Here is a 22,757-nt window from a genome sequence, read left to right on the forward strand (position 1 = left end):
GATAGCGTTCCAATGTAGCTGCTTCCCTTGTCCTTATAGATAGTAGAAGTCATGGGTTTGGAAGGTGCTGTCTGAGGTATCTTGGTGAGTTCCTGCAGTGCATCTTGTAGATGGTACACACTACTGCTACTGTGCATCAGTGGTGGAGGGAGTGAATGTTTGAGGATGGGGTGCCAAGCAAGCGGGGTGTTTTTGAACTGGATGGTGTCGAGCTTCTTGAATGTTGTTGGAGCTGCACTCATCCAGGTAAGTGGAGAGTGTTCCATCACACTCCTGATTTGTGCTTAGCAGATGGTGGACAGGCTTTGGGGAGTCAGGTGGTGAGTTACTGGCTGCAGAATTCCCAGCCTCTGACCTGTTCTTGTAGCCAGTGTTTATATGGCTAATCCAATTCAGTTTCTGGTCAATGGTAACCCCCAGGATGTTGATAGTGGGGAATTCAGCAGTGGTTAGATTTTCTCTTGTTGGAGATGGTCATTGCCTGGCACTTGTGTGGTACGATTGTTACTTGCCAGCCCAAACCTGGATATTGTTCAAGTCTTGCTGCATTTGGACATGGACTGCTTTGGTATCTGAGGAGTTGCGAGTAGTGAAGATTGTTCAATCATCCGTGAACATCCCCACTATGATGGGAGGAAGGTCATTGATGCAACAGCTGAAGGTGTTTGGGCTGAGGACACTACCCTGAGGAGCTTCTGAAGTGATGTCCTGGAACTGAGACTATTGACCTCCAACAACCACAACCATCTTTCCTTTGCATGAGGTATGGCACGAATCAGCGGAGATGTTTCACCTGATTCCCAATGACTCCAGTTTTGCTAGGGCTCCTTGATGCCATACTCAGTCAAATGCTGCCTTGATGTCAAGGGCAATCACTCTCACCTCACCTCCTGAATTCAGCTCATTTATCCATGTTTGAACCAAGGCAGTGACCTGGCAGAACACAAACTGAGCGTCTGTGAGCAGGTTATTGCTAACCAAGTGCCGCTTGATAGCACTGCCGATGACACTTTCCATCACTTTGCTGATGATCAAGAGTAGACTGGTGGAATGGTAATTGGCCGGGTTGGATTTGTCCTGCTTTTTGTGGACAGGACAAAAAGGCAATCTTCCACAGTGTTGGGTAAATTGTGGTTGTGTACAATTCTGCTGCTGCTCATGGCCCACAGCATCTCATGGATGCCCAGTCTTGAGTTGCTAGATCTGTTTGAAATCTATCCCATTGGTGGTAGTGCCAAACAACACGATGGAGGGTACTCTCAATGTGAAGACAAGACTTGGTCTCCACAAGGATCAGTCCTACCAATACTGTCATGGACAGATGCATCCGCAACAGGTAGATTGATGAGGACGAGGATAAGTAATTTTCCTTCTTGTTGGTTTCCTCACTACCTGCCGAAGACCCAGTATAGCAGTTATGTCCTTTCGGTCTCGGCCAGCTCAGTCAGTCGTGGTGCTACCGAGCCACTCCTGGTGATGGACAATGAAGTTCCCCACCCAGAATACATTCGGTGCCCTTGCCACCCTCCTCCAAGTGGTGTTCAACATGGAGTACTGATTCATCAGCTGAAGTGGGGGGGGGGGGTAAGGTGGTAACCAGGAGGTTTCCTTTTCCTTGTTTGACCTGATGCCGTGAGACTTCAGACTTCATGGGGTCCAGAGTCGATGTTGAGGACCCCCAAGGCAACTCCCTCCTGATTATATACCACTTTTCCCTCACCTCTGGTGGGTCAGTCTTTTCGGTGGGATAAGACATATCCAGGGATGGTGATGGTGGTGGCTGGAACATTGTCTATAAGAAATCATTTGGTGAGTATGGCCATGTGAGGCTGTTGCTTGACTGGTCTGTGGGACAGCTCTCCCAATTTTGGCACAAAACCCTAGATATTAAGGAGGGCTTTGTAGGGTTGATAGGGCTGGGTGCGCTGTTGTCGTTTCCGGTGCCCACGTACAGTTTCATTCCTTTTAGGCTTCGTAGTGGCTTGCTAGGCCATTTCAGAGGGCAGTCAAGAGTCAACCACAGTAAGCCTGGAGTCATATGCAAGCCAGACCAGGCAAGGACAGCAGGTTTCCTTCCCTAAAGGACATAGTGAACCAGATGTTTTGTTTTATAATGACAATCGATAATGGCTTCATGGTCAGTATCACGGAGACTAGCTTTTTAAATTTAGTTAATAAATCTGGATTTAAATTTCACCAGCTGCTATGGTGGGATTTGAACCCGTGTTCCCACTGCATTAACCTGGCCTCTGGAGTACTAGGCTAGTAAAATTACCAATACTTTCCTGAGCTTCCCATATCTTGATTCCCTGAGACACCAAAAATTTGTCTATGCCAGCCTTAAATATGATGGAGCATCCACAACCATCTGGGGTAAAGAATTCCAAAGATTCACAACCCTTTGAGTGAAGGAATTTCTCACCTAAATGAACGACCTCTTATCATGGGACTGTGCCCCAGTGTTCTAGATTCCCCAGCTAGAGGAAACAGCCTCTCAGTGTTTACCCTGTCAAGCCCCTTCAGAATCTTGAACGTTTCAATGAGATCACCTCTAATTCTTCTAAATTCCAGAGGCGACAGGCCCAATTTACTCAGCCTGTCATCATAGGGCAACTCTCGCCCCAGTGGGCAACTAGTGAACATTCGTTGTACTATCTCCAATGCAAGTATATCCTTCCTTAAATATGGAGACAGAACTGCAGAGTACTCCAGGTATGGTCTCACCTAAGCCCTGTACAATTATAGCAAGACTTCTTTATTCTTGTTCTCCAATTGCCTTGCAATGAAGGCCTACATGCCATTTGCTTTCCTAATTGCTTGATGTAGCTGCATGCTAACTTTGAGCTCCTTGTACAAACACTCCCAAATTTCTCTGAATATCAACACCTACAAGTTTCACGCTTTTTAAAAAGATTCTGCTTTACTATTCTTACTACCAAAATGAATAACTTCAAACTTCCCCACATTATCCTCCTTGTGCCAACTTGTTGCCCACACACTTATCCTGTCTATATCTCTGTATCAGCAGAAAACTCAGAAACATTACTCTTGGTATCTTCATCAAATCATTAACATAGATTGTAAATAGCTGAGGTCCCAGCACTGATCCTTGTAGCACTTCTCATGTCACAACCTGCCAATTTGAGAATGCCCCATTTGTGCCTCTTTGCTTCCTATCCATTAACCTATCCTCTATGTTAATATATTACCCCCAATTACATGAGCCCTCATCATGCCTATTAACATTTTGTGTGGCACCTTATAGAACGCATTTAGAAAGGCCAGCTATGCATCTACTGGTTCCATCCTATCTACACTATTAGTTGCATCCTTAGAAAACTAATAAATTCACCAAACATGATTTCCTTTTTGGATGAATTGTACAGCTCAGTCACTTACTAGATGAACCTACTGGGGAAGCAATGATAAAATCCTTTCCAATATAAATATGCACCATCTCCTTTGAAAATCTATTTGTTCCATCTGTGCTAAAGTTGATGGCTTGTCCTGACTTTCCTCACCTAGAGTCACATCATCATACATGGTACAAGAGGCGGCCTTTCAGCCCATCAAATCCATACCAGCTTTCTACCCAGCAATCCAGCCAGTTCCATTTTTCCACACTATCCATGTAGCCCTGCAAGTTTATTTCTTTCAAGTGTCCATCTAATTTCCTTTTGAAATCACTGATCATCTCTGCTACACCACCCTTTTGGGCAGCGAGTTCCAGGTCATTACCACTCAAGTGTGTAAAAAAGTTCTTCCTCATCTGCTCTACATCTCTTTCTCAAAACCTTAAATCTGTACCCCCTGGTCCTTGTACCATCAGCTAATGGGAACAGCTTTTCTTTGTCTATCTTATCTAAACCTGCCATAATTTTGTATTCTTCTATTAAATCTCCCCAAAATCTCCTCTGCTCGTAGAATAACCCAGCTTCTGCAACCTGATCCTGTAGGTAAATTCCCTCATCCCTGGAACCATTCTGGTAAATCTCCTCTACATCCCCTTAAGGATCCTCACATCCTTCCTAAAATACATGACCAAAACTGGGCCCACTACTCCAGTTGTGTCCTAACTAGAACTTTATGAAGGATCAGCATAACTTCCCTGTTTTTGTATCAATAGTTTTTTTTATGAAGCCCTCAGATTCCTTATGCTTTGCTAACAACTCTCCCAATATATCCTACCACCTTCAAAGATTGATGCACATGCACCCCCAGGTCCCACTGTCCCTGCACACTCTCAAATTGTGTAATTAAGTTTCGATTGCCTCTCCCTATTCCTTCTTCTAAAATGCATCACCTCACACTTCTCTGTATTAAATTTGATCTCCCATTGGTCTGCCCATTCTGCTACCCAGTCTTGTTGCAGTCAATTAGCATCATCCTCACTGTTTGCCACTCCTCCAAGTTTAGTATCATTAGCAAATTTTGAAATTTTACTCTGTATTCCAAGATCCAAGTCATTTACATATATTTTAAAAGGCAGTGGTCCAGGTACTGACCTTTGAGGAACACCACTGCCTACCATCCTCCAGTCTGAAAAATGGCCATTTACCAGAGTTTGCTGTTTTCTGTCCTGAAGTAAATGTTTTTTATCCAAGCTAACACTGACCCCTTGGTCCATAACCAACAATTTTGTTAACCAGCCTTTTATGTGGTACATAAATTGACAACTGGCGCCCCCTCGATTGTGTCATTGTTTGTGTCAAGATCTGCGGGGGGGGGGGACTGATGCCTGCTGGACAGATCGACTTGTTCGATTGGTGATGAGCATCCACCTAGCACCAAAACATTGCAAGATTGAAAAGTCCAAGAGGAAGAAGTTCAATGTCTCAGCCCTAAAGCAGCCCAACCAAAGAGAAGAATTCGAAATGCAGTTTGCAACCAATCTGGAAAATCTGTACATTTACAACTCGATTTCAGAATAGTGGGATCAAATAAAGTCAGCTATACTAGACTCTCATGTCCAGACCATTGGGTTCAAGCATCATTGTCTAACTTGTCCTGGTGACAAAAAACTATGCTGAAATACTTGACCTCCTGGAAGAAAAACGAGCAGTCTTCATTGCCTGGCAGAACAACCCAAGGCCGCAAGTCAAGAAGGCAGCATTCCAACAGCTCAAAGCTGATACCAAAAGACAGATCTGGAAGATAAAAGCCAAGTGGTAGGGAGAGAAATCCAGAGAGATCCACCATGACATGCAAAGAAGCTTATTGAAGCCACCAGGGACAGATATCTATAGACCAAGGTCAAATGGACTAAATCCCCATTGCTCACATGATGCTGTTTCTCTTCTTAAGGATGACAATGACATCTGTCAATGTTGGAAAGAACATTTTCAACAACTCTTCAACTGTGAATTCACAGCTGTAGCTTATTCTCTCCAGGCTATCCCTCAGTACCTTGTGTTAGAATCCATGGGTGAGCCACCATCGATGGAGAGCTGCAAAAAGCAATCAATCAAACAGATGAGAAACAACAAAAGTAGTTGCCCCAATAATATTTCAGCTGAGGTCTTCAAAACTGTGGGGGCTTTTGCTCACATTAAGACTCATCCTACGGATTTGGGAGGAAAACGATCTCCCTGGCTTCAAGAATGTGATAATTCTTCAAGACGGGAGATAAATCATGCTGTGAAACCATTGATGCAACTATCCCTCTTGCCCACAGCAGAGAAAATACTGGCATGAAATTTCCTGAAGCGCCTACTTCCTGTGGCTGAGAAAATCTTCCTCAAGCCACAGCTTTAGACCTTCCAGAGGAACCTCTGATGTAGTCTTTGTTGCCAGATAAATCCAAGAAAAATGTTGAGAGCAACACCAGGAACTCTTCATTGCAATCATTGACCTGACCAAACCATTTGACTCAGTAAATCACGAGGTTGTATGGATTGTGCTCCAAAGATTTCGATGTCCAAGAAACTTCCTGCAACTGCTTCACGATGACGACTGAAATTGTATGGAGTGGGAGATCTGAAACAGATGCCTTCAAAATCTGAACGGGTGTCATGCAAGCTGTGCAATAGCCCCCATTTTATTTACAATCTACCTGACAGTGGCTATTCGCCTCATCAAAGATTAACTGCCCTCGTGTGACTATTAAATACCACCTGGATGGAAAACTCTAACTTCAGTTGCCTCCGTGCCAAAACTAAACCGACTACTATAGACAGCCGTGATCTGGTTTGTAGATGACTGCAGTGTTGTTGCCCACTCTACCAGATTTGCAAGCCACTCTTGATCTCTTCAATTCTACACACAAGAGACTTGGCGGGTCCTTCAATGTTGCCAAAACAAAACTCATATCAACCTACACCTGGTCAGCCAAAGATCCCACGTATGTTGAAGGAGACACTCTGGAATGTGTCGTGCACTTCCCATACCTTGGCAGCCACTTCTCTCAAAAGAGGATGAGGAGATCCAACACCAGATCAGCTGTGTCAGCTCAGCCTTCTACAAATTATGGCAGCTAGTATTCGACAACAAATACCTCCGCAAGTCAACAAAAGTCTTAGTGCCGCAGTGAGATCTGGACTGTGTTTCAGTGACGCACAAGAGCGTTAGAGAATTTCCATCAGCAATGCCGCCGCCACATCCTCCAGGTTCAATGGGAGGACCGTTGAACAAATACTAGTGTCTTTCTTGAAGCCAACTCCACAAGCATTCAGGCAAAACTCCTGCAAAATCAACACTATGTCCAGATGGCCGAATAGCATCTCCCTCACCAGGTCCCGTTTTCTCAACTCTCAAATGGCCAAAATTCCAAAGAAAATGCTTCAAAGACACTCAACCTCTCCTTGAAGCACAGCATCAAGGAGAAAAGAAAAGGAAGCAAGTCCTGCACTCCGGATCCCACTACCTCGTGGGACGTCTGATCTTACGTGCACAAAGATTTGCCAGTTTAGAATCGGCCTTTTCAGTCACAACATCGCCCATGGCAGAAACTCGCAACCCCAAGTATATGTCATCCTTGAATTGAGGGTCAGCTGATAATAACGACTTTGACAAACCCTTTCTTAAAATGTCATTCTTAAAATGGGCAACATCCATTGCATTCCCTTCATCAACCTTCAAGGAATTCAGCTGGATTAGTCCATGCTTCCCAAACTTTTTCTTAGTGTAACCCTATTTTAGTGCCTCAGACTTCATGTGACCCTGGGTGGGGAGGCTAGCTTCAGCTGCTGAGCAGAGTTGGGGGGAGGCGGGGGGGTGGGGCGTTTGCTTCACGTGCTGACTGGTTGTGGGTAGAGAAGCTCAGTGTGGTAGGAATTGTTTAAGCTGTTGGGTTTTTAAAAAAAAATATAAGTACCTACCTTTTCACAGGCTTTTTTGCAGCAGCAATCAAGTCTCAAAAAGATCTGTAATGCCACACACACCAATGGAAAAAAACACAAGGATTTAAAAGGGCTCTTGCAGTTGTCAGAAAACAGTCCAAGTGGAACTTGTGACCCCAAAATCTTATCTCTCAACCCCCAGTGGGTTTTGCCTTGGAGGTTTTAACCTTAGCGAATACAAAAACTCTGTTCTCTTCCCTATACTGCACATCTCATATTAAAAACCTCCCATCACTCATTATCTAGCCCTACACACTCCCTCCCTGCGTGGTTCCACTCTACGTTCAGCTTCCTTTAGATCACATACTTAGACCACCCTCATTCTTTTCACAACCTTTTTACAAAGCTGTGGGGTGAACTGGACACAGACTAGAAGGGAAAATGGTGTCAGATCAGTGGGAGGCATTCAAAAGTGAGATTCTACAGGCACAGTGTAGCATGTCCCCACAAAGAAAAATGGTGGTACTGCCAAATCTAGAGCCCCCTGGTTATCCAGAAGCATACAGGGTAAGATAGAGTAGAAAAAGAAAGCTTATGACAGTTACAAAAAGCTTAATACTGCAGAAAGGAGTACAGAAAGTACAAGGGTGGAGTAAAAAAGGAAATTAGGAAAGCAGAGAGGATACGAAAAAATATTGGCAGGTAAAAGCAAAGAAAGCCCAAAGATGTTTGACCAGTACATTATGAGCAAGAGAATAACTAAGGAAAGGGTAGGGCCCATCAGAAATGTACATGGCAACTTGTGCATTGATGCTGAAGATGTGGGCAGGGCTCTCAATGAGTACTTTGTTGCTGTCTTCATTCAGCTGAGGGATGATGCAGACATTCTGGTTAAATAAGAGTGTGAAATATTAGATACAATAAATAAATTGAGAGGGGAAGTACAGGTGGGATTGACATCTTTGAAGGTGGATAAATCACCAAAGCTGGGTGGATTGTATCACAGGGAGGAAATAGCAGATGCTCTGAGGATCATTTTTCAATCCTCACTAGATACAGGTGAGGTACCAGGGGACTGGGAGGTCTGCAAATGATGTACCAATATTTACAAAGGGTGCAAGGGATAGGCCAGAAAATTATAGGCCAGTCAGCCTGACTTCAGTGGCAGACAAATTATTGGAATCAATTCTGATATACTGGATAAACTGTCACTTAGAAAGGCACGGATTGATCAGGGATAGTCAGCATGGTTTTGTTAGGGGAAGATCGTGTCTTACTAACAATAGAATTTTTTGAGGGAGTAACAAGGAGGACTGATGAGGGGACTGCAGTGGATGTTGTCTACATGGATTTTAGTTAGGCATTTGACAAGGTCCAACATGGCAGAGTGGTGAAAAAAGGGAGATCCCATGGGCTACAGGGAAAGGTGGTGAGCTGAGTCCAAAATTGGCTCAGCGTCAGGAAACAAACGGTAAAGGTCGATGGATATTTTTGCAAATGGAAAGTGGTTTCCAGTGGTGTTCTACAGGGCTCAATGTTGGGGCCCTTGCTGTTTGTTGTATATATTAATGGCTTGGACTTAAACGTGGGAGACATGATTGGGAAATTTGCAGATGACCATAAAACTATAGAAAAATTACAGCACAGAAAGAGGCCATTCAGCCCAACATGTCTGTGCCAGCCCAAAAAAAGGAAAAAGGAAGTAGCTGCTCATTTTCCACCACCTGGTCCGTAGCCTTGCAGGTTACAGCACTTCAGGTGTAGATCCAGGTACCTTCTAAATAAGCTGAGCGTTTCAGCCTCAACCATCAATTTAGGCAGTGAATTCCAGGTGCCCACTACCCTCTGGATGAAAAAGTTTTTCCTCATGTCCCCTCTAATCCTTCCAATAATCACCTTAAATATATGCCCCCGGTAATTGACACCTCAAGCTCGCAGAAACAGGTCTTTCCTGTCTACCCTATCTAGGCCCCTCATAATTGTGTATACACTAGGTCATCCCTCAAGCTCCTCTGTTCTAATGAAAACAACCCTAGCCTATCCAATCTCTCCTCATAGCTGCAATTTTCAAGCCCTGGCAGCATTCTTGTAAATCTACTCTGCACTCTCTCCAGAGAAATTATGCCCTTCCTGTAATGTGGTGACCAGAACTGTACACAAAATTCTAGCTGTGGCCGAACCAGCGTTTTATACAGTTCCATCATAACATCCCTGCTGTTGTATTTAATACCCCATCCAAAGAAGGAAAGTATTCCATATGCTTTCTTTACCACCTTATCCATCTGTCCTGCTACCTTCAGGGGCCTGTGGACATGCACTCCTAAGGTCTTTCACTTCCTCAGTCCCTCTTAATATCCTCCCATTTACTGAGTATTACCTTGCTTTGTTTACCCTCCCCAAATGCATTACCTCTCACTTTTCTGGATTGAATTCCATTTGCTGCTTTTCCACCCATTCAACAAGCCATTGGTATCATTCTGGAGACAACAGCTATCATCTTCACTATCAACAACATGGCCAAGTTTTTGAGGAAGTAACAAGGAGGATTGGTGAGAGTAGAGCAGTGGATGTAGTCTACATGGATTTTAGTAAGGCATTTGACAAGGTCCCACATGGCAGACTGGTCAGAAAAATGAGATCCCACTGGATATAGGGGAAAATGATAAGTGGATCCAAAATTGGCTCAGCGACAGGAAACAAAGGATGATGGCCGACAGATGTTTTTACAAATGGAAAGCGGTTTCTAGTGGCGCTCCACAGGGCTCAATGTTAGGGCCCATGCTGCTTGTTGTACATATTAATGATTTGGACTTAAATGTGGGAAGCATGATTGGGAAATTTGCAGATGAGACAAAAATTGGCCGTAACAATTGTGGAATCACTAAATTTTGATCTCGTGATTTAATGGAGAAAAGCAAATTTAGGCTTAAACTATTCAAAAATAAAGATGCTTTATATATTTTGCAAAGCCAATGAGTCAGTCATTTTTCATATTTACTCCTCCATTTATTGGCATCCTTCGCCATAATATGTCCTCCAATCTCAAATTGAACTCCCATATGGAACCTAAAATAAAAGCAAATTACTGCAGATACTGGAAATCTGAAATAAAAACTAAACCAGACCTGAGAGTTTTTCCAGCATTTTCTGTTTTCATTTGCCATATGGACTCCTTTGCTAAATATACCTTGGTTTCCCTTTTTAGGTCTAACACTTTTTATTTAACAACTCTGGACTCCCTTTTAAGGTGACAATGCAGGTGACAATGGTGTTCAATGACTTGAACAATGTTAAATTGTATGCAGCTTTCTTTCATTCCTCAAGAGGAAAGCAGAATTATTGGCCAGTTACTTCTTTTCACATCTGGCCTCCAAACCTCCTACTCTACCAGAATGACTCTTGCCTATTTTTTCACCAAGTTCGTCAGTTTCTTTAAACTGCTAGCTCTGTTGACCTCCAACGCCCAGGTGGAAAAATACTAAAGCAAAAGCAAAAACAGCAAATGTTACAACTCTGAAATAAAAAAATACATTTCTGGAAATACTCTGCTGGTCAGACAGCATTTATGGAGAGAAACAGTTTAAGTTTCAGGTTGATGACCTTTCATTAGAACAAAAGGAAGATAGAAACTAAGAATTTTTAAGCCAATAGAAGAGGTAGGAGACAGGAAGAACAAAAGGGAAGATCTGTGATATGGTGGAGGGCAGGAGATTAATTAATAAAACAAATGATGCAAAAGCCAGAGAGAGTGGTAGTCGGTATAGTAAAGGGACGAAGGTCGTGTCCATATGAAGCAGGAATTGCTATATGGCAGTCAACTGAATGCAACATGGAGATAAAGACATAAGCCAGCAAAGAAAAGCACAGAACCTCTGCCTCCATTTGTGTATGATCTCAAGTTGTTGAACTCAATATTGAGTTCAGAAGGATGTAGAGTGCTGAGACGAAAGATGAAGTGCTTGCGTTGAGCTTCTGTGCTACAGTGTTCCAATCTGTTTCTCTCCATAGATGAGGCCTGACCTAAGTATTTCCAGCAGTTTTCATATTAGCAAGAAAAAAAAAACTCCTCTGGATTTTAAGAGCAACTCTTTACTTAGCTTAGATTTTCCTAAAAGAGCAGTATTAAAGCTGAAAGCTTAACATTTGAATTGAAATAAAGTTATCACTTGACAATTAAAAATCACAACAGATATATAATCTTGCCAATTTTCCTTACCTTTCAACTGGAATTCTGTTCCATGGAATCTACTGCCTTCCAGTATTATTATTCGTGACAGTCTTGACAGTAGTGCTGTCAGGGCATCACCGTAGAACATAATCCTGTCCACTAGCACATTTCCAGCAAGATCACAGGATAGCAATCTAGAGTGGGAATCTAGCCATTTTTTTCCCTGTCACTAATCTAGCAGTGCTGAGGACAACCATATATCTTGTTTAAAAGTTATATAATTGGCTCAGTTAGTAAAAGTACCACATAGCATGATTTCAAGTCATAAAACTAAATAATATCTTGTCTGTGCTGAACAAGTGAGGACATTAGTGGGGCTACCACCCTTGAATATGAATGAAGGGGACTGGGTGAAATCATCCCGTGTTCTTGCTCTGATCCTCATCTGGCAATCTTTGCTGAAATGCACAACAGTGGATATTAGACAAGGATAGTGCCAGGTTCAGACGTGCTTCAAAATCAAATAACCCACCAGATAGTGTTCAGGGTAACATAAAGAATAGTCACTTGGATAAAGTGTCATTGGCCTCTGTTGAACCATGTATCCAGAGAAGTAGGATGAAAGTAAAAAAAGGAAAAGATATTATCTTTGGTTCAAATTAACTGGAATTGTTGACATTTACACTCATCTCAATTGGGGACCTCAATATCCAGAGGTCATAACATTCACATTATTCCATAGTATGATCATAACACCTAATCTCAATAGCATCAAAGGTTCCTAAAGATAATGTGTTTGTTGTATTCTAATACTAAAACTCTATCCTTTAAAATTTTGTTTCAGCTTAATTAGAAATTTTAGGAACTATTTAAATAATGTATTAGAGAACATATGCCTATGGTTGGGGTTGTTGTCCTTACAAAATCCATTAGTTTAATTCTTCAGGCTTACTGATCCTTCAGAAATTCAGTATGTTGAGCAATGAAATGACAGACAAAATGTTCACTGTGTCAATATTTCAATTTCTTTATTGTTGCTAGGGGGAGTTTAGTTGTAAGTATACCTCTGTGCACAAAAAAATACCAGGTGAAAGGTCACAGTGCGACTGTAGTTTCAGAATTCAACGCCACGTCATGGCCAAAACAAAAGCCAGCAAAACTTGGCATGGAACTCTGCACAGTCATTTTTTTTCTTTTTTTAAATAAGAACACAGGACAAAATGTTCCTTTTAATTCATGTTCTTTTTTGAATTCAGCAAAATAATTTCTATAAAATAAAACTGCAAAATATTTAAATATAATAGGGTGGTTTGAGTCTGTTTTGCAGGGGGTATTTGGTTTGAGACAAATTCCAAAAAATACACATTCAAGTTACCAATTTTTTTTTCCTTTTTAAATACAGTATTTACTGATGATTTCCTCAAAATCCATAAACAAAAGACCAGTTTTGGAATTGAGAATCCTGCAAGAATCATGACTAACCAGCAGTTTTTCTTAAAATTACAACCCTGCTTATATCTGAATTAAGTTGACAGGATGGACAAGGAGCTAAGACAATTTCTTGCTTTCAAGTAGAATTGTGAATGCAACACACTAGCGAGCTGCCCCCACAGTGGCAGTCATGTACATCTTGACTTCTACTTCACTGGGCTGCAGTAGGAGGGAAGTTTAGAAGTTAATCTAAGTAAGCTCTACCAAGGAAATAAAACAAGCACACAAAGTACTGTCTATTATGCTCCAGGCATCCTGGCATAGCAACTGTTGCATATATTTTTTTTCCTTTAAATTCCTATAATTCAAAACTAATAATCCTTTATCCCACCCATAGACTGCCAAATATTAGATTTGAATATATGTGCAATTGAAAGCCACTTATACTCACATTTTTCTCCAATTGAACCATCAAGGTGTAACAAAAAAGAAAAAGCTCTGAGCAGAGCATTTGTTGCTCAGGGATTAAAAAACTGCTGTCATTAGAATCATCTTTTCTCATTGGCTACACTAATTTGATGTGAAGCCATGCTAAATGTTACAGCATAACTAGAGCTTCAAAATGATTCAACTAATACCAGAATGAAAAAAGGCAATGAAAAATAGTTCCAGATCAACATTACAACACCATTGTCCCACATCAACCAAATGTTAAAAAGTCACCATCAAATAACTCAAAGTAAAAGCAACTCCGGTGGCATGAGTTAAAGTTTTCTTTTGTCTGGTTGACATGGCCATGTATTTTGAAAATAATCTGATTCACACTGCCATTAGGCAGGTAACCCTCAAAGCTGAGCACAGCTGATAAAGCAAAGATTAGATTTTGTGTGTTTTGTAGGTCTGCAACACTCCTCAAGCAAATCAGCATTGCTGAGGAATTAACAGTCAAACATTAATATACTATATACACCTTGCCATTTATACATTAGCATCAGGCCATTTATTACAAAACACTATACACTTTTCCACTGCAGGCAGGTTATATGTCAACAGCATTGCTCTGCAGGGCAGACAGTGAATAGACTCTCACCACTCCAGATTGGACAGTTTCTTTTTTAAAAAGGTGTTTCTTGCACTGGTGGAGACAGACCCAGAGAAGGTTGAAGTGTAAGGCCTGGGCATGTGCTAGAGCCAGTGTCTTTATCAGGTACATTGGAGAATTATCTGCAAGTTAATCTTTTGCCTGTGATGCAGGAATGTCTTCACTGCCTTCCCAATTTTCTTGTGCTCGCTGACCTGTTCGCTGAGGGTTGTTCATATGGTGTGCAACTGGGCCGGTGTATGGCTGACCATGCAAATGGTTATTCTGTGAATTAAAAGAAGATAAATTTAAAATGCATTAGGAGCAAAATTAAGGCTGTACATTTTGTATGTAGGTGTAAGCAAAGTAAAACGTGTTTAAAAAGATCAGTCAACAAAGAAATGCAACAGCTGAGAATGTCAATGTGATATGCGCTGTGCAAGCTCCCAATCACAACTGGGTTGTTGGGGAAGCCATATAACACAGCTGTTCACTTTCTTACAGGTGAAAGGAAGGGGAAAGAGCAAAGGAGGAATAAAAAATAAAAATAATGAAAATTGACCTATGCTGTACTTGTACATACTGGAAAACAATCGAGATAACATACTTAGCATCCAAGGTCCATTGCCATCCCTGTCTTTTGGATATGATTTTTCCAGTAAAGCAACTGACAGAGTAATTTAATATGATGGTCTATTTGGAGTATGTCTTCATTCTAAAACCTGAGACTTGAACACGTAACCTATCTTTGAAGGGTCATCTTTCAGTTGAGATGTTAAGCCAAGGCCCTGTGTCTGCCCTCCGAGATCAAAGGTCCCACAGCGCTTTTCAAGTGACATGCATTTTCCACAATCTTGTGTGGAAGTAGAATTAAAATTTTAAGATCTCTTCCTCATTTAAAGAGTGCAATCTATTTAGTTCTCTTGATACTATTTCCTGTATTGACTTTGATACCAAGACGACTAAATACAGAAGATTAGAAGTTACACTTCAGCTATAGAAAACCCGGGTTAGACGAAATCTTGAGTACCGAGAGCTATTTTGGGCACCAAGCCTTGGGAACTGGCCTTGGAGGGAGTTCAGCGTAGGTTTACTAGAACAATGCTTGGACTCTGAGTCCAAGTCACAAGGAAAGGTAACTCAAGCCAGGGATGTATTCCCTGGAATTTAGGAGGTTAAGGATGATCTGACCCAGGTTTACAAAGTATTTCTGATTAGGTAGTCTAGGGCTAACAAGCCTAAAAATTAGTGTCAGGCCTTTCTGGAGTGAAATTAGGAAACACAAAATGGTGGTAGAAGTTTGGAACTCTCTTTTGCAAATGGCAACTGATGGTAGACCCATTGTTGATTTTAAATCCAAAATTGATGGATTTTTGCTTTCCAAAGGCATTAAGGAGTAGTGGGGAAAGGTCACAATATGGAGTTAGGTCGCAGATCAGCCAGATGTCATTTAATGCAGGAGGTGGCTAAATGGCCTATTCCTGTTTCTACATTCCAGCCATTGGATGTTCAAGACACCCACTCTCACAAATATATCCAGGAATTGCTGAGCATCTAGTTTCTCAAATCTTTGAAAAACTTGCAATGAAGCACCCATTGACATAGGTGTGACTACAATCCACAAGTGTAATCACAAACTTGCATCTAAAGTTCAAAGAAGGAAGTTTATAATGCTACCAAAAAGAGTAGCATGCCTGAGGATTGGGAGGGATTTAGAATTCAGCAAAGGAGGACCAAGAAATTGTTAAGGAAAGAGAAGAGTGTAAGAGTAGACTAACAAAATATAAAGATTATAAACATTTCTATAGGTATGTAAATAGGAAGAGATTAGTGGAAGCAAACGTAGTTTCATTTGAGGCAGAGACAGATGAAATTGTAATGGGAACAAGCATTTGGCAAAGGCATTAAACAAATACTTTGCATTGGTCTTCACAAAAAAAACTGAAAATAATGCAGAACCAGAGTTTAGTGAGAATGAGGAATTTAAAGAAATCAGTTTAAGTAAACAAATAATACTGCAAATTAACAGGACTAAGTGACAAATCCTCTGAACCTGATGACTGTATCCTATAGTTTTAAAAGAGGTAGCTGCAGAGATAGTGGGGGTATTGGCTTTGATCTTTCCCTACTTCTGAGATTCTAGACCAGTTCCTGAGGTTTGGAAGGTAGCAAATGTAATCCCAATATTTGAGAGAGGGAGAGAGAAAATAGGAAACGATAGGCCATTTGGCCTATCAGTAGCTGCCAAAATGCCAGAAACTATTATAAACATGTGATAAGGCGCTTAGATTAAACAGTCAGCATGGATTTATGAAAGGGAAATCATGTTTAGGGATGTAACTAGTAAAATGGGATTTGGGTAATACATTGGGATGGTTTGAGGATTGGTTAATGGATAGAAAACAGAGTGTTGGAACAAATGGGACATTTTCAAGTTGGCAGACTGTAACTAGCATGGTACTGCAAGGATCAGTACTTAAGCCTGGATATTTACAATCTACAGTAATGACTTAGATGAGGTCATTGAGTTTAATGCTTCTATGTTTGCTGACATTACAAAATTAGATGGGAAAGTAAGCAATGAGGAGAATTCAAAGAGGCTGCAGAGGATACAGGTTAGGTGAGTGGGCAATAACATGGCAGATGAAATATAATGTGGCGAACTGTAAAGCTATCCATTTTGGTAGGAAAAATAAAAAAGCAGAATATTTTTTGAATGGTGAGCAACGGGGAAATGTTTGCATTCAGAAGCACTTGGGTGTCCTTTTAAATGAATCACAGAAATTTAACATGCATGTACAGAAAGTAATTAGGAAGGCAAATGGTATGTTGGCTTTTGCTACAAAGGGATTGGCGTATAAGAGTAAAGAGGTATTACTACAATTATATAGGGCCATACCTGGAGTACATTGTGCAGTTTTGGTCTCCTAACCCAAGGAAGGACATACTTGCCCTAGAGAGAGTGCAACAAAGGTTCACTAAACTGGTTCCTGGGAAAAAGGGATTATCCTTAGTAGAGATCGAGTAGACTCGGCCTATAATCCCTGGAGTTTAAAAGAATGAGGGGTAATCTAATTGGAGCATAAAATTCTGAAGGGACTAGACAGGGTAAACACTGAGAAAATATTTCCCCTGGCTGGAGAAACTAGAATGCGGGCTCCCAGTTTCAGAATAAGGTCTCAGCCATTTAGGACTGAGATGTGGAGAAATTTCATTCAAAGGATTCAAAATGCTTGGAATTCTCCAGCCAGGAGAGCTGTGAGCGCCCGGTTGATGAGCATCTTCAAGATAGATTTTTGAGGTGTTAGGTAAATTAAGGAATATGGAAATATTGTGGGAAGGTGGAGTTGAAGTAGATTAGCCATGATTGCATTCAACGATGGAGCAGGCCTGAAGGGCCAAATGGCCTAATCCACCTTCCATTTCTTATGAACTTGTCTTGGGACTTAAAGAAGCTGTGGACACACAGCATTTTATCATACCCTTGGGATTCTCCAAAGCATGTCAGAATCATTGGATTTTTTTTGAAACAGTCACTACAGTTTTATTGTTAAATGCAGCAGTCAATTTGAGTCACAATGCACCATAAACAGCAAAATGGGTCATATCATCCACTTTGGTTGAGGAGGAATGTTAGTTGGAACAACAGGAGAATTCTCTGCTCTTTGAACAGTGCCAAGGATCTCATGTCTATCTGAGAGCATGACAAAGGGCTTGGTTTAATGTCTCATTTCTTCTGACAGTACAAAACTCCTTCAGTACTTCACTGAGGTATCAGCCAAATGTATGCTCAAGCCTGCAGTGGGTGTAAACACAATACCCTTTGATTTCAAGGTGAATTGTACGTCAACTGAGATAAGTAAACAGTGATGGCATACATATTAGTTTACTCACCCCCTTAAATGGACAATGTTAAACAGTTCTTAAAAATAAACAGAAAGTGTTCTTAAATTTTGACATAAAAAACATTACTCAAAACCATGACACAGGAAATGGGCACTACACAAGTCTTTTTTTTTTCTCCTACTCCTAAGACATTGCACACAAGGAATTGAGACTGTGCATTGAGTCAGATGGACAGGGGAATGGTTGTATCTGGGGGACTGTGATGCTGGGGGCAGAAGAGCTCAAACCAGAAGATACAGCAATATGGAAGGAGGAGGAAGCTACAGCCAAGTATCGATGAGCAAGGGCCTGTAGCGACTGAAATTATTTCACCAACCTCATCAAGTTTGAGATAACCCTCACATAGCACCCGAGAATAAGCCTCCAAACTGACTGATGAGCTGAGGGGGTTGAGCTTCCATTCAAGTGGAACAGTGGGGAGAGGAGTATGGCAGGTTGGATTTAACAGAAGAGCAATTCCCAGTAATAAGACAAGAAAATCTTAAGTGAATGAATATGATCATTTATATTTAATAACAAAAACTTAGCTGGAGTTTTAAAGTTAAAAATGCAACATTTAAAACTTGTTTCAACTGATCCCAAAGGGCAAATTATGTTAATAAAAAAATCAAGATGGCACTGAAACAGGGTTAAACAACTTATATTTGGTTCACAATGCAACCAATGGCCAATATGTGCAATTACAACTTATGACAACTTTATATGGCACACAGCATATCTTTTGGTGCTGTGCACTAATAGCGAAGAGCAAGTGTAGACTTAAGGTGAAATGGAATTAGAGATAATTGGGCCAAAGTGTGTAGGTATAATTCATTCCTGATTTGAATTTGCACATTCTGCCCTGATTTTCTTTTAAACATGCGTATTTATAAATAGAGAAATTTAGGGCAGTTTGAGGTGCAAAAAAGCAGAAAGCGTTCTTAAATTTTGACATAAAAAACATTACTCAAAACCATGACACAGGAAATGAGCACTACAGGAAAGGGGAGCTCAGGAATGCAGCACTGATGTGCTGTAATGCTACCTCTGGCAAAAGAGTAGAATTACAGCATGACAAGTTTACATAGGTAGTTTATAAGATTTTTAAGTCACAGGTGTAAGATGTTGAAACTGTCAGTTATCCTTATTAAAAATTGTACCGTAACACATTTCTGCTGTCATAATTGTCAACTTTTCACAATATAATTTTTTATTTCTACATAGATAAATTAAACTGCCTCAGTAGCCTTCTGTGTTAGCTGGCTGTTATCTTGATTTTACTGTGGTTAACTTTTAATTGTTCCCCTATAATGTTTTCAAAATTAAAATTTAATTTTAAGTTTTTGTGGTGTTTCAACTTTTTTCAACCACACCACACTCACCCCACCATTGAATCAAATTACAACCCTAGACAACGAGACAGTCTCAACCTACTGTTTCTCCCACCCGTGTTCTTGCAATCTCTTCTAACCTTGCTGCCATCCGACACCAATTTTGCACTATTTGACTTGACTTGTGCTCATTCCCTTCGCCTCCATCTCACTTCTTCTTCTCATGATCCTCAAGGTATCATAAAGGCCAAATGCATGACTTTAAAATGGACTTTTCTTCTGTGAGTTATGTCTACATGTCCTCTAACCATGCTCTACTTGCAAAGTGCAAGTGGCCTCAACTCATGTGCAACAGCACTAGAGCTGAACTAAAAGTGCATAGAACATACGAATTAGGAGGAGGTGGCCACTGGGCCCCTCGAGCTTGCTCCGCCATTCAATAAGATCATGGCTAATTAGAATGTAACCTCAACCCCAAATTCCTGCCTACCCCCATAACCCTTCACCCCCTTGTTAATCAAGAATCTATCAAGCTCCGCCTTAAAAACATTCAAAGGCTCTGCTTCCACTACCTTTTAAGGAAGAGCACTCCAAAGACTCATGACCCTAAGAGAAAAAAAATTCTCCTCATCTCTGTCTTAAATGAGTGACCTCTTATTTTTAAACAGTGACCCCTAGTTCTGGATTCTCCCACAAAAGGAAACATCTTCTCCACATCGATCCTGTCAAGACCCCTCAGGATCTTAGAGGTTTCAATTAAATCGCCTCTTACTCTTCTAAACTCCAGTGGATACGAGCCTAAACTGTCCAGCCTTTCCTCATAAGACAACCTCCTTTGAACCGCCTCCAATTCCCCTCACAATAAATGATAACACTTTATTAGCTTTCCTAATTACCTGCTGTACCTGCATACTAACCTTTTGTGATTCATGCATCAAGACATCCAGATCCCTCTGCATCTCAGAGCTCTGCAATCTCTCACCATTTAGATAAGCTTCTTTTTTATTCTTCCTGCTAAAATTACCGATTTCACATTTGCCCACATTATATCCATTTGCCAGATCTTTGCCCACTCACTTAACCTATCTATATCACTTTGTAGCCTCCTTACATCCTCTTCAGAATTTACTTTCCTACCTATCTTTGTGTCATCAGCAAATTTAGCCACCATTCCTTCAGTCCCTTCATCTAAATCATTTATATAAATTGTAAAACGTTGAAGCCCCAGCACTGATCCCTGTGGCACACCACTTGTCACATCCTGCCAACAGAAAAAGACCCATTTATGCCCTTTTTTCTACATTCATTTTTATTTTATATCCACTTGTTTTAATTTTATTCATTTATCCATAGTTTTACCCCCTTTTTATCCCATTTTCTATCCTTTATCAAATGCCTTCTAGAAATCTAAGTATAGTGCATCCACTGGTTTCCCCTTCACCCACATCACATGTGGCTCCTTCAAAGAACTCCAATAAATTGGTTAAACATGATTTCCCTTCTACCAAAACCATGTTGACTCTGCCTGATTGCCTTGCATTTTTTTAAGTGCCCTGCCATAACATCTTTAACAATAGCTTCTAACATTTTCTCTATGACAGATCTTAGGCTAACTGGCCTACAGTTTCCTGCTTTCTGTCTCCCAACCTTTTTGAATAAAGGAGTTATCTTTGCTATTTTCCAATCTAATAGAATGTTCCCTGAATCTAGGGAATTTTAGAAAATTAAAACCCAGTGCATTAACTATCTCACTAGCCACTTCTTTCAAGATCTTAGGGTGAAGTCCATCTGGTCCTGGGGATTTGTCAGCCCGCAGCCCCAACAATTTGCTCAATACGACTTCCCTGGTGATTGTAATTTTCCCCCGAGTTCCTCCCTCCCTTCCATTTCCTGATTCACAGCTATTTCCGGGATGTTACTTGTGTCCTCTATAGTGAAGGCCGAAGCAAAATACCGGTTTAATTCGTCCACCATCTTCCTACTTTCCATTATCAATTCCCCAGGCGCGCACTCAATAGGACCAACGCTCACTTTGTTAACTCTTTTCTTACTTAAATATCTATAGAAACTCTTACTGTCTGTCTTTATATTACTAGTTAACTTTCTCTCATACTTTCTCTCATTAATCTTTTTGTCATTCTTTGGTGTTCTTCATATTCTTTCTAATCTTCTGACCTGCTACCCATCTTTGCGTAATTATATGCTTTTTCTGTAAGTTTGATACGGTCTTTAAATTTTTTAGTTAACCACAGGTGGTGGGCCCACCCCATGGAATTTTTCTCTTTCATTGCAATGTATATATTCTGTGTATTCTGAAATATCCCTTTAAATGTCTGCCACTGAACTTTTATTAACATATGCTTTAACCTCATTTGCCAGTTCACTTTAGCTAGCTCTGCTTTCATGCCCTCATAATTGCCCTTATTTAAGTTTAAATTACTAATCTTGGACACACTCGTTTCTCCCACAAAATGAATGTAAAATTCAATTATAATATGATGGCTGCGACCTAGGGGTGCCTTCACTAGGAGGTTATCAATTAATCCTATCGCGTTGCTCAATACCAGGTCCAGTATAGCCTGCTCTCTAGTTGGTTCCAGAACGTGCTGTTCTAAGAAGCTATCCTGAAACCACTATGAACTTACCTACGCTACCTTCACCCATCTGATTTTTCCTGTCTATATGTAGATTAAAATCCGCCATGATAATTGCTGCACCTTTCTGGCAAGCTCCCATTACCTTTTCTTTTATAACAAAAAGAAAAAATGCTGGAAAAACACAGCAGGTCTGACAGCATCTGTGGAGAGAAAGACAGAGTTAACGTTTTGAGTCTGTAAAACGTTAACTCAGTCTTTCTCTCCACAGATGCTGTCAGACCTGAGTTTTTCCATTTTTATTTCAGATTTTCAGCATCCGCAGTATTTTGCCTTTACCTCTTCTTTTATACTCTGTCCTACTGTGTAGTTACAATTAGGAGGCCTGAACACTGATCCAACAAGTGGCTTCTTGCCTTCATCATTCCTCATCTCAACCCAAACCGCTTCTACAATCTGGTTTCTTGAACTTAGGTCATCCCTCTCTAATGTGATAACACCATCATTAATTAACAGAGCCACCCTCAACCTTTTTCTAACTTCCTACCCTTCCTAAATGTCACATACCCTTCAACATTCAGGTCCCAATCTCGGTCGTCCTGTAACCATATCTCTGTAATGGCTATCAAATCGTACTTATTTATTTCTATTTGCGCTATCAATTATTCTTATTTCGAATGCTATGCACATTTAGATACAGAGCCTTTAGTTTTGTCCTTTTATTATTATTGTAGTGTTTAGCCTTATCTGCTGATTTACTCTTAGAATTGTACTCTCTGTCCCTTCCTGTCAAGAGTCTGTTTATCATTCCCCATAATGTACCACAGTGCCATGGTCAGTTTGCTCATCCACCCTGCAGCCCCCTACTCTCATCCAAACAAGCTGAGAGAATCTCAAACCTGTTGGATAATTGCAGAGGCTCACAATCCTGCCCTGTGTTGCAAATTGTGTTGTATATGGCTGAGCTATCGATCCCATATCCTCTCCATC

The 22,757-nt window shown here is 40.8% G+C and overlaps 1 protein-coding gene across 1 annotated transcript in view; it reads right to left on the bottom strand.

Annotated features, from left to right (window-relative positions):
* Positions 1-12,447: 12,447 nt before the first annotated feature.
* usp9 (ubiquitin specific peptidase 9) overlaps positions 12,448-22,757 on the bottom strand; it is a 290,030-nt gene continuing 279,720 nt past the window's right edge. Inside the window, exon 45 of the mRNA XM_078559739.1 lies at positions 12,448-14,242. Within this exon, the coding sequence (XP_078415865.1) occupies positions 14,108-14,242 (135 nt within the window). The 3' untranslated portion in view covers positions 12,448-14,107. The remainder of the gene's footprint in view (positions 14,243-22,757) is intronic.

The sequence above is a fragment of the Cetorhinus maximus genome, chromosome 16 (assembly GCF_964194155.1).
Source record: "Cetorhinus maximus chromosome 16, sCetMax3.hap1.1, whole genome shotgun sequence".
Taxonomy (NCBI): Eukaryota; Metazoa; Chordata; class Chondrichthyes; order Lamniformes; family Cetorhinidae; genus Cetorhinus; species Cetorhinus maximus.